This window comes from Cryptomeria japonica, chromosome 6 (assembly GCF_030272615.1).
Source record: "Cryptomeria japonica chromosome 6, Sugi_1.0, whole genome shotgun sequence".
Taxonomy (NCBI): domain Eukaryota; kingdom Viridiplantae; phylum Streptophyta; class Pinopsida; order Cupressales; family Cupressaceae; genus Cryptomeria; species Cryptomeria japonica.
Window position 1 is genome coordinate 547,420,220 of NC_081410.1, and position 19,390 is coordinate 547,439,609.

The window sequence follows — 19,390 nt, forward strand, 5'->3', positions numbered from 1 at the left end:
ACTCTTCCACTCTGCACAAACTATTATGGATTGTAGAGCCTCCAACACCTCCAACATCCACTCTAGCAAAATAAAAAACCTTGCATATCTAGTATCAACTACTTTGAAGCATTCTCTTTTTGAAAAATACCACCATAATATAAGGGTTGCATAGTTCTATATATAAACATTTGCACATCTCTATCTTTGGCCACTAGTATCTTCGCCTAATCTATTTTATTTTATATTTCAAAGAATTTATCAAAGTATGTATACATGGAGTCCAAAAGAATCAACTGTAAGTTCTCTTAACCATAAAACCAATATATAAAATAAGTTGAATCTATCACAACTTGTACAACACTAGAAGGCTTAGCCTCCTCTATAGCCTCCTTCAAAAATCCAAATTAGTAAATCTATATCTTTATCTTTCCTAAAGCAATCAATATATCTAAGTATTCAAACCAATAGGACATGTATCAATAATATTAATGAGAGTCTAACATTAGTCCACATATCTATGATAATGGAACAATCTATCATAGTTCATGTTTTCTTGTGCCTTCCATTAATATATTCACCTTGAATATTGTTTAAGGATGGATACACAACTTATACTCTTTAGAGGTTGCATACAAGGGTTCAATTGTGTTTATTTTTCTCTTCTTTGAAATAAGGAGACAATATAATATGAAATGGGATGGCATAAAAATTAAAAAATATGGTTACGAAATCAATATCATCATCACATTGTTTTTTATTAATGAAAAAGCAGGTTTTGAAGGGGCCCCGAAACCCTTTACAAGCAAGACTTAAACATCATCATCACGTTGTTGAAAACTCAATCCCCTTCTTTCTATCATAACCCTCTCAAACCCTATTGATATTATTTGGTAGATTAGAATACTCTTGAATGCATATCATGGATACAGGAATCTATTAGTTTGTGTCTCTCCCTAATTTCCACTCCCACCTAATAAATGGTGCCCAACCCTATTATAACTCCCATCAAAATCAATATTACACAATGATGAGATCAGTGTAGTGCTTTCAATGACTCGCCATTTAATTTGTATCGATCCAAGTAGTGACCAAGGGTTATCTACAATATGGTATTGATTTCTAAAGGTAGAAAACCTCTACTTATTGAACCTAACTTATCCTAAGGTTAGATAAAATTAAACACGCAACATTTAAAATTAAATGTACATAAATCAAACACATCGAATTGAAAAGTAAAGCAAGGAATGCCACATAAAGAAGTAGATGGGCTAAAATAGGGTGCAAAACCATTGAATTGTTTAGTACAAATGAATTCAAAGGTGAAATGAGGTCTTAGAAGTATATTTATTAAGGTAGCGTGTGAATATGTTAAAGGGTGACATGAATATTTCAAACTATTTACTTAGAAAAAATTTGATGGTTTTGATGAAAATAGCTTGTATTTTTAGGGGTTTTCAACTTAGGACCTTAAAATGGTGATTTAGGATGAATTTGAGGGGATTTGACAGTGGAAGAAGGGTGAAGGGTCGAAGAAAGGGAGATTGATCAAGAACTAAGACCTTATATGATGATTATAATTGGATACAATTTTATACTTGAATAGGCTAATTTCCTAAGAAATGATTGTTTCAATCACCTACTTGAGATATGCTAAGCTCTCAAGCAAGAATTGGTTTAACTAATTGATTTAATTTAAGTTTTGACTGGTTGATGGGGTAAACTTTGATTTAGGATGGATGATTGGATATAAATCATTTGGAAGGATGGGTATGATGAAGGAGTAGATTAGAATTAGATTACATAGAATGGGTAAGACTAAGAATTTGATATGAAGAAACATTTGGATTAGATTATATTGGGTGATTTATATTTTATTAAGGTCCTCAAGAGCTCAAAGATTGGGATTGACTAGAAAGATTTAGAGATAAATATGATGGATTAGAGGGAATTATTAGAGGAAAATGTTGGGTAGAAGAATAACCTTATAGATAGGTAAATTTGGCTTATGTAAACTAAAACCATTGACTTGTGTTATGAACACATCGATTTAAGATTCACATATGTTTAATCAAAGTTACTTTTGGATTGTTTAAGCTTAGAACTTGAATAAAGTGATACATTGATTTATAGATTGGATACGCTATTTTTTATTGTAGATATGTTGATTTGGAATTGAATGATTGGGATGTTGGATTAGGTGGATTTAAGGAAGAATGGATTATATTGGAATGTATTGGGCAATTTGGATTTTGATAGGAAAGCTTGACCTTGGCAACATTTGAAAACAAGCAATCAACAAGCACTCAAAGACATTCAAATTATTAGATTTATGGGGTTGTGTAGGTTTCAATGATGAAGACATGCCAACACAATAATAACCTATGATTATTGAAGTGGGTGTATCAATTTTTGTAGGCCCATGTATACACTTTCTATTGAGAGAAAGGTAACTAGGTAATGCTAATTTATATGGGATGCCTTACTATTGTAGGTGCTAAGGCCTTAACCAAGGTAAATTATATGTCTTACCACTCAATGGTACATTGTGGGTAACTTACTAAAGCTTAGATTAGGGATAGGTTTGAGTTTGGATGATTGGGTGAACAAATGTCACAAAGAGAAGCAAATGAAAATAATTAGTGTGTGGAACCATTGAATCAAGGCATACATGTGTTGAAAGTTAAAAATGGCTTAGAAGTGGAAGTACTAAGATAGGGTATAGATATGCTTAAGGGTGACATGTATATGCCAAATTTTGAACATAATAGAAATTTGAAGGTTTCAATATAACAATTTGGAATTTTAGGGGATTTATTAGAGGGGTGGATTTAGTAATGGAATAAGGATGAAGGGTTTAAGAAAGGGAGAAGGGTCAACTATAACAAAGACCTATACAAGTAGGATAGGCTAAGTTCTAAGAAAGGATTATTTTGAGCACCTACATGAGATAGGCTAAGTTCTCAAGAAAACATTGGATTGATTTGATTCAGTTTAGTTCTTGATTATAGATGGAGGTTGAATTTATTTAGGATGGATGGTTGGTTAGAAATGATTTGGAAGGATGGGTATGATTAAGGATTGGATTAGAATTAGATTAGATGGAATGATTAAGACTAAGCATTTGATATAAAAAAATATTCATACTGGATTAGATTGGATTATTTGGTTGTTATCAAGGTCCTTAAAACCTCAGTATGGGATTGATTATGAAGATTTGGAGATAAATAGGATATATTTTAGAGGAAAAAGGTGAATAGGAAACTAACCATATGTTGGTGCAACCACCAAACCTAGGAGCACAAACTATAGATATAACTTCATACACATGAGAGAAGCAAATCTATTGCAGCAATGAGATAATAATTGGATTGAGATTTAAAACATATATACAAATTCCTTGCTTATAAAGGCAACGAGAGAGTGGGTAGACACTATACCAACAATCCAACTACCAACAACAATTATTAAATACACTCTACACATAATTAAATAATGTTCAACTAAATATTAAATAAAGTGTTGTATCGGCCCTAAGTAAATGGGTAAAACCTTATTTCATCCAACGCTCCCCCTTAAGTACAACTTAGGGAAAAGATTATTATGCAATTTGGAAGAAAAATGAAATATGGATCCTGTAGACACCTAAAATTGTCCAACTTAATTAAATAAATATTTTATTTATTTAATTATTTTATCCTAAGCTTTCTATTAATTAAATAGATTTTTATTTATTTAGTTAATTCACTTATCCTCTTCTAGCCTTAAATAAATTATTTATTTATATTATCTTTTACCTAAATTAAATAAATATTTTATTTATTTAATTGATCCCACTTCCTCTATTAATTAAATAAATCTTTATTTATTTAATTAATTCATTTTTTTCTCTTCATGACACATGTCATTTATCTCTTAATTTTCCTCTATCTACCCCCTTCATATTTTATTATTTCTTCTACCTACCCTTTAATCCTAGTCGCCCATTAATTTCTTTCACCTCTTAATCGTATCCCTCCATTTTCTAAAGTTTCTTCTATATAAGAGGATACTCTCATTCTTTCACAACCCTAGCTAATTAATGCATCTATCAAGCTTTCTTATGATCAAGTGACTTTACAATCGCAATTTGTTCTTTGTTGAGCTCTTGTGCACATACAAAATTTGAGCAAATATATTAAACAAGTTAAATGGAGATCAAACCCTACTTGGCATGTGAATGACATTATTGTTTTTGTAGTGTAAAATTTGTGTCAATCTATTAATAATCAAATACACAACATTCAATGAAGCATTATATGAAAGAGTAAAAATAAAAAAGTAAATCAAACCACTCCCCCAAATCCCCTCATTGCTCTCTATCCTTGAGGACCTTGCGTGTTTATATGATGGATCTCAGATGCATGATTTTGCAAGATGACAACTCAAGAAACAAGAATGATAAAATGCAATGTTAAGATCTACAATGATGAACAATGCAATTCTAAACTATGATGAAGAATGCAATAAAATCTACTAGATGCAATGATACTATGATAAGCTAAATTATGATGCAAAGAAAGCTAATTATGCTGCTAGAGATGATGCTAAGATTTGTCATAATGCTAAGAGAATGCTAAAGATGCTAAGGAGGAATCTCGTGACTAGAAATAGAGCTATTTATAGATTTTTCAAGACCAATATTGAGGTGGAATGAATCAACGATCAGGATTCAATCTAGAGATATCAATAGTCGAAATTGAAGAAGTTGGAGAAGAGGTTGAAGAAGAGGACACATGTCATTGCTAGAAAGACAAGTGTCAAGAAATATCAGCCAAGTGCCAACAAAGAGGCAAGTGGCAAGGGGAGGAGGGACAATTGGCAAAGATCCCATGTGTCCTCAAGAGAGGCTAAACAACTCATAGGAAGTTAGGATGAGGAGGTTAGAGAGGATAGGGTTAGTTAACCCATGGTTAGGCTAGGGGGTTAGTTAGAACAAGGTTAGGTTAGGAGGTGGTTAAGATTAGGAGCCATGTGCTCGTTTGAATTAAAAATTCAAATTAAATGATAAGGGATGATTAAATTCAACAAATAATTAAATTTTTTAATTTAATTATGGAAATTGAAGAAATGAATTATGGTGGGGAAGATTAATTAATTGAGATTGATTAATCTAAGGGATTATTGAAATGAACTATATAAATAAAAAAAATTTACAAGTAGAAGAATAAAAGTTAATTAATTAAACCACTTCGTATTTTAATTAATTAACAAGGATTATTAATTAAATCACTTCATATTTAATTAATTATCTCCAGACCAATTTTAGGTGTATATAGTTTCAATTTGTTAATTTGCATGTTCTTAGGTTTCTTCATTAGTGTATGGTGAATGTTTTATTGTAGAACTAGGGTTTGTTATGGTTGAATCTTTGTGTTTTTGCAATAGTTTGTTATAATCATTTTTTCCCTTAGATATAGGTCCTTTCAACTTGGAAAAGTTAGGTACCCAGGTGCAATGCAAATGTAATGAAATCTCTCACAAACTAGAGAAAAGGAGAAAAACATGTGGAACAAAACCCCTCTCCAAAAGAGAAAAAAGAAACAAACAAGATGATGCATGGAGGACTCATTGATACCCCCAAGGACAACCAAGACCTATACAAGTAGAATAGGCTAAGTTCTAGGAAAAGATTATTTTGAGCATCTACATGAGATAGGCTAAGTTCTCAAGAAAACATTGGATTGATTTGATTAAATTTGGGTCTTGATTATAGATGGAGGTTGACTTTATTTAGGATGGATGGTTGGTTAGAAATGATTTGGAAGGATGGGTATGATTAAGGATTGGATTAGAATTAGATTAGATGGAATGGGTAAGACTAAGTATTTTATATAAATAAATATTCAGATTGGATTAGATTGGATTATTTGGATTTTATCAAGGTCCTTAAAAGCTCAATATTGGGATTGATTATGAAGATTTGGAGATAAATAAGATATATATTAGAGGAAAATGGTGAATAGGAAACTAACCATATGCTAGTGCAACCACCAAACCTAGGAGCACAAACTATAAATATAACCTTCACACACATGAGAGAAGCAAATCTATTTCACCAATGAGATAATAATTGGATTGAGAAAAAAAAAATGTACAATTGCCTTGCTTATAAAAGGCAACAAGAGAGCGGGTAGAGACAACCAACAATCCAACTACCAACAACAATTATTAAATGCTCTAAACATAATTAACTAATATTCAGCTAAATATTAAATAAAGTGATTTAGCTAAATATTAAATAAAGTGTTATATCGACCCTAAGTAAAGCTTAAGCCTAAGTAAATGGGTAAAACCTCATTTAATCCAACACTCCCCCTTATGTGCAACTTAGGGAGAAGATTATTATGCAATATGGAAGTAGAATGAAATATGGGTCCTTTCGACTAGGACATGTTAGGTACCCATGTGTAATGCAAATGCAATGGATTGTCTCACAAACTAGAGAAAAGGAGAAAAAGATGTGGAACAAAACTCCCCTCCAAAAGAGAGAAAAGAAACAAACAAGATGATGCATGGAGGACTCATTGATACTCCCCAAGGACAACCAAGACCTATACAAGTAGGATAGGCTAAGCTCTAAGAAAGGATTATTTTGAGCACCTACATGAGATAGGCTAAGTTCTCAAGCAAACATTGCATTTATTTGATTCAATTTGGGTCTTGATTAGTGATGGAGGTTGACTTTATTTAGCATGGATGGTTGGATATAAATGATTTGGAAGGATGGGATGGGTATGATTAAGGATTTGATTAGAATTAGATTAGATGGAATGGGTAAGACTAAGCATTTGATATAAGAAATGTTTAGATTGAATCAGCTTGGATTATTTGGATTTTATCAAGGTCCTTAAACGCTCAATATTGGGATTGATTATGAAGATTTGGAGATAAATAGGATATATATTAGAGGAAAATGGTGAATAGGAAACTAACCATATGCTAGTGCAACCACCAAACCTAGGAGCACAAACTATAAATATAACCTTCACACACATGAGAGAAGCAAAGCTATTTCACCGATGAGATAATAATTCAATTGAGATTGAAAAAATATTTACAAATGTCTTGCTTTTAAAGGCAACGAGAGAGCCTGTAGATACAACCAACAATCCAACTACCAAAAACAATTATTAAATGTGCCATAAACATTAATAAATATTGTTATGTTTAACTAAATATTAAATAAAGTGTTGTATTGGCTCTAAGTAAAACTTAAGCCTAAGTAAATGGGTAAAACCTCATTTATTCCAACGCTCCCCCTTAAGTGCAACTTAGGGAGAATATTATTATGCAATATGGAAGAAAAAAGAAATATGGGTCATGTCAACTAGTCTGTGTTAGGTACCCATGTACAATGCAAATGCAATGGAATCTCTCACAAACTAGAGAAAAGGAGAAAACCACGTGGAACAAAAATCCTCTCCAAAAGAGAAAAAATAAAAACACAAGATGATGCATGGATGACTCATTGATAGCCCCCAAAGACTACATACACCATGTATATACAACCAATGATACCCCCATAAAAAGGAAAAAGAGAGACATGATATTGTCCCCACCCCCATAATGATGAAGCTCCAATACAAATGAAGTATGCCTAGAAACAAAAGATGATTCAAAGCCTACTAGCAGTACATCTCCCCTTAGGAAGAAACAAGTCCACTGAATGATGAAGAATCCACTCTACATCCAACTAAAGGAAGGAGGAAGTCATTCTCCAAATAGAATTCTCTAAAAACTAAGTAGGAGTCTCCAAGATCAAATAAACCTCCACATAATTATGATCAAACTTGACCAAAAAATATGACAAATCAAATGAAGGAGAAAAATCATGAATGTCAATCTACAAAGAAGATGAGGATGAATCAACAATTGTGTTGAAAGTGCCATCAAAGAGGAGAGAAATCCCCTCAAGTGTGTCTCCCAAATTTGTAAGATGAATCTCCACAAACAAAACTAAAATACCAACCAAATACTTATCCCATAAAGACATATCTGAAAAACAATGATCAACTTGTTGAATAGAAGAACTCAAATCTAAAGAAGCGGGAGGTGGAGGAGGAAGCTCAACACTAGTCTCAAGAACACTAAGATTCAAGTGACCAAACTTCTCCTCACAAACATGATTCACCCTTGGTAGAAGGGTGTGAACATTAGCCAAAGAAATTTCGTCATCGAGAGCAAAATGAGGAAAGGAATACAAGTGAGATGCATGATCCACCACCCCTGTAGCAATGATATCTATAGGCTCCATATCTCTAATGAATACATGATTAGAAGTGAACTAAGCTATCTTACCTTGTACACCATGAGTGATTTGGTAAATTGAAAGGAGATTAGTAGTAGAGAAGGGTATACAAAGAACAACATTAAAAGCATCCATCACCCATATCAATAGAACCTTTCCCACAAACCTTCATGTATGTATTGTTACCCATCAAAATGTTAGTTGAACTACTATGCTCAAAAGAAGAGAATGTATCCAAAGAAGATGTGAAATGATGGGATGTGCTTGAATCAAGACGTCATCTCCCATTTTCAAGAATAGTGGAACCCAACAGTGCTTCAACTTTCATTCCATTTACAAGTGATGTATTCCTTGTCTATGTAGATGAAGATGTTGATTGAGAAGGTGAAGAAGGAGAAGGAGACACTAATGAGGGCAGAAAGAAGTTGTTCTTCTGAAGAAAGTGTGTAAGCTCACCAATCTTCTCAATATAACACCTACTCTCATCATGTCCTGATCTCTTGCAATTTAAGCACATATCATCTTCTTCTTTTGTGATGATTTATCTTTAGAAGAGGTATTGGACTCAAGAGTAGGTTGTGAAGAAGAATCCTTAAGTTTATCATTAGACTTAGAATCCTTATTTTGTTTCTTGTCCTTTCCACTTAAAGCCTTTGGATATGGATCTTTTTCAAGAAGTTCTTGAGACCTTGAAGGCATCAATGTGCCCATCTATGCCAACTTTGCTTGTTCCCTTGTGAGTTGAGTCGTAATACCTTTAAGAGAAGGCATTTTGTATGCGCTACCTAGAGCATCCATAGTAGGATAAAATGCAAAAATAAATACAAAATAATCAAGACCTAGCTTAGAGAGAATATATAGAATTAGACTTTGTTCATCCTCTTTTGTAACCCCATTCTATCAAACTACAATCTAAGAGAATTAAGATTGGTGAAGAAGTCTTGGATATTGTCAAAATGTATAGGATCAAGACTCACTAGTTCATTCTCTAATTAAAAAAAATTCATCTTATTTGTCTTAGCAAAGAGACTCTCTAAGGTAGTCTAAATTTCATTAGAACTTTTACAAGATGCAATGTGATATCTAAAATTGGGAGAAATAGACATAATGAGAGTACCAAGAGCTTCATCTCTTAGATCAAACCATTTCCTCTTTTCTGCAACATTTCTATAAATATTCCTAGAAACCAAGGTAAATTTAACATGTGAACATTGTGTAAATAATACCTATATGGTGAACTAGTAAGGTAATATGCCTTGTCTACACCAATAATTTATTATACTTTTATGCTAGAAGTAGTCCTTGGAGGGTCATGATAAGTCATCCTTCTTTCTTCTTCACTTGTATATTTTCTCATGCATATTTTCTCTTTTGGAAATGAGTTTTATTTTTAGTTAGTTTTTTTTTTGCACCATCTATGAAATTTTGTACTTAGATACTCAACAAGGTCTAGACAGTAGAACTTATCATCATTGTAGTAGTGCATTCATCTATTTTTTCCTAAGCTACACTTAAGGGAGGTGTTAGTGTAAATAAGAATATTTTACAATTAGTTATCTTTTAGCTTGTCTAGGAGAGTCCTACTCACACTTGTTAAGTCCACACTTGGGATCATTTTGTTGTTTGACTCACATCATAAGGATATGACATATGTACTCACATTTAGAGACATTTATCTCATGTGCATATGACACATCAAGTACATTTGTCCTATACATATGCAATGTGGTTAGAGTCCTCAACCATATTCTCATCTCAACCTTGTCTTTATATGCAAGGGTTCCATTATATATTTTTAAATGACTTTTTATTTTAGATATTTGATCATTGAGCTCATTTGATTTTGCATTTAGACCTTGGCTTCTCCAACAATATTTTGCAAAGATGATGTTAGGGATAGAGCGACTACGTGAATGGCAACATGCTTGCATGGGAGGTATGCCTAAATAGAAAATCTTGTACCAAGGTCAAAAGATCTTGGGCAATGAATTGAAGTTGCACCATTCAAGCATCCACCAAAATAATCCAACAAAACAAAACAACACCCATTTATAAGCTAGGCATGAACATAAAACTAAGAACACATGTATATACAATCTAAGCTTGTGTGTAATACTAAAGAGAATAAATATTTCTGGCAATACAAAACAATCGTTTTTTTACCCATAGAAGATTTAAACTTTAGTAGTTGGTGTAATTAAGAAACACGCCATCACCTTCACCAATTATATCCAACCAATTAGACTTACTATTTTCATAACATATTTAATCCAAATCATAAATGGGTAACTATGAAAATCTTTTAGAGTTAATAATAAGTATGAAAATATTTTACGGATAAGAATTTGTTTCCCTTTCACATTAATGATGAGCCTAGTTGGAACACACAAAAGTGGAACTGAAAACTATGGGGGCTATCTATGAGCTGGGTGTGTGGAATTAAAAAAACTGTGAATTCTCTATAACTTTCCATGGCGTTTGGTGTTGAATCATACCATGCAATCATAATCTTGGTGAAATATTAATTTTTTAATTGAACCTTTGACTTGTAAAGTGGAATTCCAACTCCAAGTATGAAAAACACTAAGTAAATGCAGTCAGCATGTAAAGTAGATATTATTAGGTTAGCCATGAAAATGGAAAAAAAAACCAGGAGCTCTATTCTAGCGTGCTTTGAGGGGGCCCTTTCTTAATTATTACAGTACCAGAAGGTTGGTAAGGAGCTAAGAATGATGGCCTTAGTTTCATTTTCTAAGCATTGAAATACCTTATCAAGTTGTCAGGAAGCATGCTTGTGGACCAATACAGTGTAGAACACCATTGACTGGTTCATCTCCATTACATATATTTAAGCAACTTATCTTATATATATAGCATCCATTTTCATTTCCTGCTATACTGCCATTCAAATTCAGATAACTTATTTCATGCTTCTATATTTGAGGCTTTGAGCTTCAAGACCCAGTTGCTAGTTTTTTTGTTTGGATTTGGATTCTTTTGGTTCTAAGGTATTCTTATTCAGGTTTTTGTTAAGTATGGAGAAAGAAGTTGCAGAGAGAGGTTTTTCATTTGATATAGATAGAATGGAGAATGCTATCATGGAGTGTGCAAGAATGGAGAAGGAAGATAAAGCTTTAAGTGTGTTGAAGGAAAGGAATATTGAGAATCAGAATCATAAAAAGATCAGTCCTGTAAAAGTCCCTCTGAATAACTTCTCTGGTTTCTGTGAGAGGCAAGCTTTTTATTTGATATTGTTTTGGAGGGGTTTATTGATGTTATGATAATGGCCTGGTCTGAAATATATTGAGTTTATTGCAGGTACAAGAGTCCTACAGATTCCTTGTTGTCTCCTGTTTCCACTGGTCTGCTTGCTAGAAATGAAAAAGCTCCCAAGCATGTTCCACTTGGTGCCCCTACAAAGGTAGGCAATAGTTTGTTTTTCATTTTTCTATCAACTGTTGGAGATTTGGAGTTTTGTAGCCTAAAAGGTTGCAGAGAGCCATTAATTTAAGTGTTTTCTCTAAGACTTACATGTTCTTTTGCCTTTTGAGATAATAATAATACTGATATAGAAGAACAGTGATGTCATATAGCTCTAAATGCCCACTAATAAAAGGAGAACAAGAAGAAACTTAAAGAGATGTTATGACTCAATAAAATTTTAGGGAATAAAGAAGAGAGGTTAAGAAGTGATAATTTTTTTGTATAAATGTTATTTGATTAAATGGGCGAAATAGGTTTTGAAGGGGTCTCAAACTCTTATATCAAAGAGTTAGACAGCTGCAAAACTTCAGTCAAGTTGTCTCACAGTAAAAAAGAGAACATAAACTCAAAAAACAATCATAGATGAGCAAGTTTTGAAAGAACCTGAAATCTTATACACTTTCTCATGTATATATGTTATTTTTTCATAATTCGATAGGTTTATAATGTATTAGTGTAGATATCTTAAATATATTTAGTTAAAAGATGTTGAAAGATAATAATATATTTTGATTTATATATAAACTTAGTAAAGATGTTAAGATATCAAGTTAGAGGTGTCTATTTTATTTATGTCAAAAACTTAGTATAGGTGCTTCAAAATTACATATTGAGATAGACTTATTAAAGATAATTATGTAAGTAATATTAATTTTAAGATAAACTTATATGTAATGACTATTGAATATGTAAATGGTTGTCAAATTTATGTAAAGAGGTTTCCATTATCCACTCACTCCATTAAGATCTTACATCTATGTAATGAGATTTTACAATGTAAATCACCACCAAATAAATGTTAATAAAGCTTTATTATCGATTCACTTTATTGTAATTTATCTTACTACTATTATAATTATACCTTTCAACATAATACATCACTAATTACAATAAAAATATTTTTTTATAATTTTAAAAAATTAACAATTTAAATTAATTTCTTAATAATAATAAAAATATATTCAATAAGTCCAAGGGTTGAGCTTAACTGGTTAAAATACTAGCTTTATTATGGATTCACTTTATTTTATTTTATCTTACTACTATTATAATTATACCTTTCAACATAATACATCAACAATAAAAATATTTTTTTATAATTTTAAAAAATTAACAATTTAAATTAATTTTTTAATAATAATAAAAATATATTCAATAAGTCCAAGGGGTTGAGCTTATCGGTTCTCATTGTGGAGACCCAAGTTCAATTCCCACTTGGGGTAAGATATGTAATGGGGATTGGGGGGCCGACTGTGTCCCCACTGGTTCATAGCTCTAATCAAAAGCATAGCTCCAATCATATATATATATATATAATTCAAATTTTTAAACTAAAATTTATTCTAAAACAATATACAAATATATGATATAATATATTCATTATATATAATCAAGTTAAATTTAATTAGTGACAAACTTCATTTTTAATTATTTTAGAAACTACAAACAATATTAAATAGATTATAAAAATATTATAACTTTAAATATCATTTCATTCCTTACCAATATCCCTTTTACCTTGCATGAAAAAAACTAGTTCATACCTTTTCTTTTGCATATATAATATATTGTATAAACATCTTTGATGTATCGAATACTTTTTGGAACAGGTTTTGGATGATAAGTTTCAAGAGGTTCGGTGTTGATTATTCATATTGTGATATGTATCGGTCATGGATATTACATGGAATATAAGTTTTATGTTCAAGATGTGTTATATATATAGTGTTGTTTAGGTAATTTATGTTAATGTTATACAAATGTTATAAAACATGTGTAAATGTAAATTTATTTGATATAATATTTAATAAATATGGATTGTATAAATATTAATACTATAAAAGGTTTTTAGATGAATGTTTTATAATTTTAATGTAGTAGAAATAAATTTTTAAGCTTATCATATAAAAAAAGTATTGAATTATATTTTATCATATTTGTATTTTTTAATTAATTTATTTATTATTTATTTATATGGGTCATTTATACTGATGTTATGTTCATTGATGTAGAATTATCAAACACATATTGAGATATTTGATAAATGATGTACTTATTATATAATTCTAATTTCATATTCCTAGATGAAAGAGGCAATACACACTACCATCTTTGTTCTTATAATTATTGATATATCTTACAAAAGGAAAGGTAATGTTTTCATCACATTTGAGTCTCCAAAAGATAATTTTTGCTAGCTTTTCTTGATTGTCAAAATAGATAAGTCTTGTCCCTTGAGGGATAGATGGACAAGGTTTTGGTGAAAGAACTGATAAAAGAGGGGGGCAATTCTTGTAATGGACTTCTTTGTAATTTGTTGTGTAAGGACATGTTAAACGACCAAACAGATGAATAGATGAGGGAGGAAGAACCTTTGTAGGAAGATTCTCATTTCTATCACCACTATTCATGTCCACCTTTTTAGGTTGGAATTTTATTAAAAATGATCAACTTATTATATAATTCTAATTTCATATTCATAGATGAAAGAGGCAATACACACTACCATCTTTGTTCTTATAATTATTGATATATCTTACAAAAGGAAAGGTAATGGTTTCATCATATTTGGGTCTCCAAAAGATTCTTTTTGCTAGCTTTTCTTGATTGTTAGAATCGATAGGTCTTGTCCCTTGAGGGATAAATGGACAAGGTTTTGGTAAATGAATTGATAAAGGAGAGGGAGATTTTTATTATGGACTTCTTTGTAATTTGTTGTGTAAGGACATGTTGAAAAGCCAAATGAATGGAATAATAAGGGAGGAAGAACCTTTGTAGAGAGATTCTCATTTCTATCACCATTATTTATGTCCACCTTTTTAAGTTGGAAATAAGTATTCTCATCATCTAAAGCTTCATCTTTGGTCAATGTTATGCTAGGAGATAAGTCATGAGTAAAATGCATACCATCATCTTGCCTCAAAATGTGTTGGTGATTAAGATAAACTCAAGGAGAATAAGTCGGTGATTAAGATAAGCTCAAGGAGAATAAGTCGGTGATTAAGATAAGATCAAGGAGATTGAGGAGGATTTAAAGTGATTTATGTACTAAGATTAATATGTTTACCTTGTCTCTCTTGCACCAAAGTATCTTTGTGAGAAGAGGATGGTTCAATGTTACTCTTCAATATTGCATCTCCATTGGAGATATCATTGATAGAAATATTGTTTTTTTCCTCATGAATAAAAGATACTCTAGGAGAGGTACAAGTGTGATTCATTTCAATATCATCTCTAGAACATTAGCTTCCATTTGAAACATCTACCAAAGCTTTTATGAAATCCAACTATTCCATTAACTTCTTTAAAAATATCATCATATAACAAGCTAAAATATGTATGAAAGCTTTGATAAATGACTTGAATGTAGGAAAAATATTTGAAACCCTCATAATGCAATACATTAGAGTTGTATGAATGAATGCAAGCAACATGAAATGAAAGAAGCTATTATCCAACACATGATTTTGATAAAAATAGCTAATGAGTAATTTAATCACATGTGTAATTTAAAACCAAATAAATTTTGTGAATTCTATTATGAAATATCATATTTGAAAACACTAAATCAAATATTTGCAAGATGTTAAAAGCATTGGTGTAATGGTGTAAAATTAGGAAATAGGGTTTAAGATAATAAAACCACTAATAAGCCAAATTTACCCATTTCATTGAAAGAGGAATGAATCCAATAGATCTAGTCACAATCTAAATAAGGAAAGGGCTGAAATTTTGATTGGATTCATTGGTTGGGGGTAGTAATCCTCTTTTTTAGTTGAATGTAATTGTGAAATTAGGGTAAAAGTATGAATAATTGAAGTCTATTGTCAAAAACATACTACTATAGATATCCATGAAGCCACAAATAGTTTTGGGAAAAATAATATGTTTAGAACTTGTTCCCAAAAGTTCGGCTTGATTTTTTGGGACCCAATAGTACAATTTTTTCCTGGTCCTCCAAAATTTCCACTATTAAAAGTTGAACCTGTTCATTGTTCTTGACTCTACTAGAATTCACAAGTACAAGTCCTGCACCTATTTTATGCATAGAAAAAGAGAGGGAAAGATGTTGGGGATAGGGGTTTGCCTTAGGTCAAACCTTAGTTTAGGAATCAATTGTTGTCACAAAAGTTGCACCCTGTGATGATCAACCTTGATCATTGATGCAAGAGCATCCCTAATTCATGGCAATCTTGCATCAACCAAAAATATTTTCCTTTATGTTTTGTTTTTTGTTTGCATTTATAACATTTCTTGTTGTGTGTACCGGATTTGGCTCACTGGATCTTGTGGAGATAGATTTTACTTGAAGACTTGATCATCTTCCTTATTTCCAAACCTTAGAGCATTTGGATCATTTTCCAGTAAGATATCATTACCGATTTCCATGACAGTTTCCTTTTACGGGTTGACAATTTTCTAATACCGGTTGCCTGGACCTATTTGCATTGGTGATCTATTGGATCCCTTTTGTAGCTTGTGGAGCCCTAAGCGTTGATTCAGATGTTCCTTGGCATGTGACTAACCTTCTTCCCTTGATTTACACTTCATCCTTTGGATTTTCTGGAGGAATCTCTTGGCAGAGGCTGACCTTGTTGGTTTTGCACGTTAGGTCTTGTTCTTCAGGTGTTGATCTCTTTTTGGGCCGATCGGATCCCCTTGGATAGTATAAATCATTGTAATATAGAATTAGAATATAACGAGGAAGTAATACCGAGCATAGAAGATAGATCTTGAGATTTGAGGTCCCAGTTGTGACCTATTTTGTACTTTGAGCATGTTCTAGCAGGCCTATGAGCTGATTTTTTGTAACCCGGTTATTACCGTTGGTTGTAATCAGTATTCATGTTCTAATTCAATCTATTATGCATTGCCTCCATCATATCTGTGTGTTTCCGTTGTGTTTACTCTTGCTGACCGGTCTAGATTGATCTCTTTGAGGTCCCTCCTAATCGGTGACTTCTTCAAGTGGTATCGGAGCAAGTTTTGTTCTAGAGATTGCATTGTCTTGATATTTTTGGTGTAGGGTGTCAGACTATAGATCCGACCTACAACTGCAGAGGATTGGCATAAAGATGGCGTGAAGAGGAACTAGAAATGGTGGAGCGCATGGAAATATGGACCCTGTTGTGATGGAAATGTTGCGAGGTATAGCATCTCGGTTGGAAGTTGTGAAGATAACACAGAGAAGAGGCCGACACATTGAAGATGTAAGTGAATATCAAGGAGAATAATCCTTGGTAGAACAAGTAAACCCATCGGCAATTGATTCAGATGAGGAAAGGTTTTTGAGGGTTTTGAGTAGGGCAAATACTAAACCTCATTTTACCCCACCATAATATGATGGAAAGTTGGAATCGGATGAATTGATGGATTGGATCTCGAAGATGGAGAAATATTTTGATTTTGAAAAACACTACAGAAGAAAGGAAGGTGAAATATGCATGTACCTGGTTGAAAGGTCATGCATCTCTTTGGTGGGAGAATTTGTATGTTGATAGACAGAGAAGAGGTAAAGAAAAGATCAAGACATGGGATCAGATGGTTGCTAAGTTGAAATTGAACTTTATGCCAGTTGATTATCAAGTAAATTTTTTCCAAAAGTTGCAAAATTTGAGACAGAAGGAATATAGTGTGAAGGAATACATTGAAGCATTTTACAAGTTGAATATCAGATCCAGACATGTTGATGATGAAGTTGAACAAGTTGCAAGATATTTGAATGGATTGCAGGTGTCTATACAAGATGAACTCAGTTTGATCAAATTATAGAGTGTTGAAGAGGCTTACCAGTATGCCCTGAAGGCTAAAGAGAAGCTAAACAAAAGACATGAGCAATGGCAAATAGGCAAAGGTAGAAGTTTTACTGGAGGAAGATTTCAAGGAGGAAGAGGATATACCAGAGGAAGAGGTACATGTATAGATTGGAACAAGGACAAGAAAGTAAGCAAAAAAGGTAATTCATATCGGAAAGATGATAGAAATTTCTACCAGAGGAGAGAACTGGATGGCTACCAGAATGAGAATTTTGGAAGACAAGACAAGAGGACATTTAGAGGAACTTGCTTTAAGTGTGGAGGAGAAGGACATTGTGATTTCGAGTGTAAGAAGACAAAGAATACCGTAGAGCAGCAGTGGTTGAAGAAAATCCCATCATATTAGATAATAATCGAAAGATGGAGAACTGTTGATGATGAGGAGAACTTTGTGTCATACTAGGAGAGATAAAGAACCCTTGCAGAGGAAGAATTTGTTCAAGACCAAATGTAAGGTATCTGATAAATGTTGTAAAGTTGTTATTGATAGTGGTAGTTCATATAATCTTGTTTCAGAAGAGATGGTGAATAATTTGAATTTGAAAAGATTGAAACATCCTAAGCCTTATCAAATAGCATGGATTCAAGATGAACATAAGTTATTAGTAAGTGAGCAATGTTTGGTGAAATTGAAAATTAGGAATTATCATAATGAAGTCTTGTGTGATATTATGCCTATGGATATTTGTCACCTTTTGTTGGGTAGACCTTGGTAATTTGATAGACAGGCAATGTATGATGGGAGGAAGAATGCATACACTATTGTGGCCAATGGGATGAATCAAACCTTTTTTCCCTTTGAAGAACCTTTGAAGAGTGAAATCTATATGAATGCTAGAATCTGTTTGGTGGATGGAAGGAAATTCCTAGCCAGATTGAGAGATGAGAATGTGTGTTTTGCCTTAATTCCTAAGAAGATTGAGAATCCAAAGCATAAAGAGGAACAACCAGAAGAGATAAAAGATTTGCTGAAAAAATATGAAGACGTCATTTCAGATAATGTATCTGATGGATTGTCGTCTGTAAGAAGTATCAGTCATTGTATGGACCTGGTTACCGGAGCTTGTTTGCCTCACAAAGTTGTACACCGAATAACATCGACAAAGAATAGAGAACTGAATAGACAAGTGCAGGAGTTGTTAAAGAAAGGTTTGATCAAAGAAAGTCTAAGCCCTTGTACTGTACCAGTAGTATTAGCACCTAAGAAGAATGGAGAATGGAGGATGTGTACTGATTCTAGAGAAATAAACAAGATCACAGTGAAATATCGATTTCCTTTGCCTAGGATGAATGACATAATGGACTGTTTGAGTGGAGCCAAATACTTTACAAAGATAGAATTGAAGTGTGGATAACATCAGATTAGGATCAAAGAAGGAGATGAGTGGAAGACAACATTCAAGACAAATGAAGGACTGTATGAATGGTTGGTGATGCCTTTTGGGTTAACTAATGTATCGAGTACTTTCATGAGTTTGATGAATGGGGTATTGAAGAAATTATTGGGTAAGTTTGTTATTGTATATTTGGATGGCATTCTGATTTTTTAGTAAGACAAAAGAGGAGCATTTTTTGCATTTGAGACAAGTTTTGCAGAGGTTGAGAGAAGAAAAGATGCTAATAAATCTTAAGAAGTGTACTTTCATGAAAGATGAGTTAGTTTATTTAGGATTTGTGATATCTGAGGATGGTTTGAAGATGGAACTTGAGAAAGTAAAAGCAATTGTTGAGTGGCCTACAGTGGAAAGCATTGGAGAGCTAAGATCATTTCATGGATTGGCTAGTTTCTATCGGAAGTTCATCAGAAATTTTAGTTCAGTTT

At 32.4% G+C, this 19,390-nt stretch overlaps 1 protein-coding gene across 1 annotated transcript; it reads left to right on the forward strand.

Moving 5' to 3' along the window:
* Positions 1 to 11,078: 11,078 nt before the first annotated feature.
* Positions 11,079 to 13,462, forward strand: LOC131073007 (uncharacterized). The gene is made up of 3 exons (XM_058009340.2): positions 11,079 to 11,501; positions 11,588 to 11,690; positions 13,363 to 13,462. The coding sequence occupies exons 1-3, from the start codon at positions 11,305 to 11,307 to the stop codon at positions 13,396 to 13,398; spliced, it is 336 nt and encodes a 111-aa protein (XP_057865323.2). The 5' UTR covers positions 11,079 to 11,304; the 3' UTR covers positions 13,399 to 13,462.
* The last annotated feature ends 5,928 nt before the right edge of the window (positions 13,463 to 19,390 follow it).

What these genes read in the sequence shown, in the direction of transcription:
- LOC131073007 (XM_058009340.2), top strand. Translation starts at nt 11,305, where the DNA reads ATGGAGAAAGAAGTTGCAGAGAGAGGTTTTTCATTTGATATAGATAGA. An exon ending in TTCTCTGGTTTCTGTGAGAG is followed by an intron (nt 11,502 to 11,587) that starts GCAAGCTTTTTA and finishes AGTTTATTGCAG; the next exon opens with GTACAAGAGTCCTACAGATT. An exon ending in CACTTGGTGCCCCTACAAAG is followed by an intron (nt 11,691 to 13,362) that starts GTAGGCAATAGT and finishes TTTTTGGAACAG; the next exon opens with GTTTTGGATGATAAGTTTCA.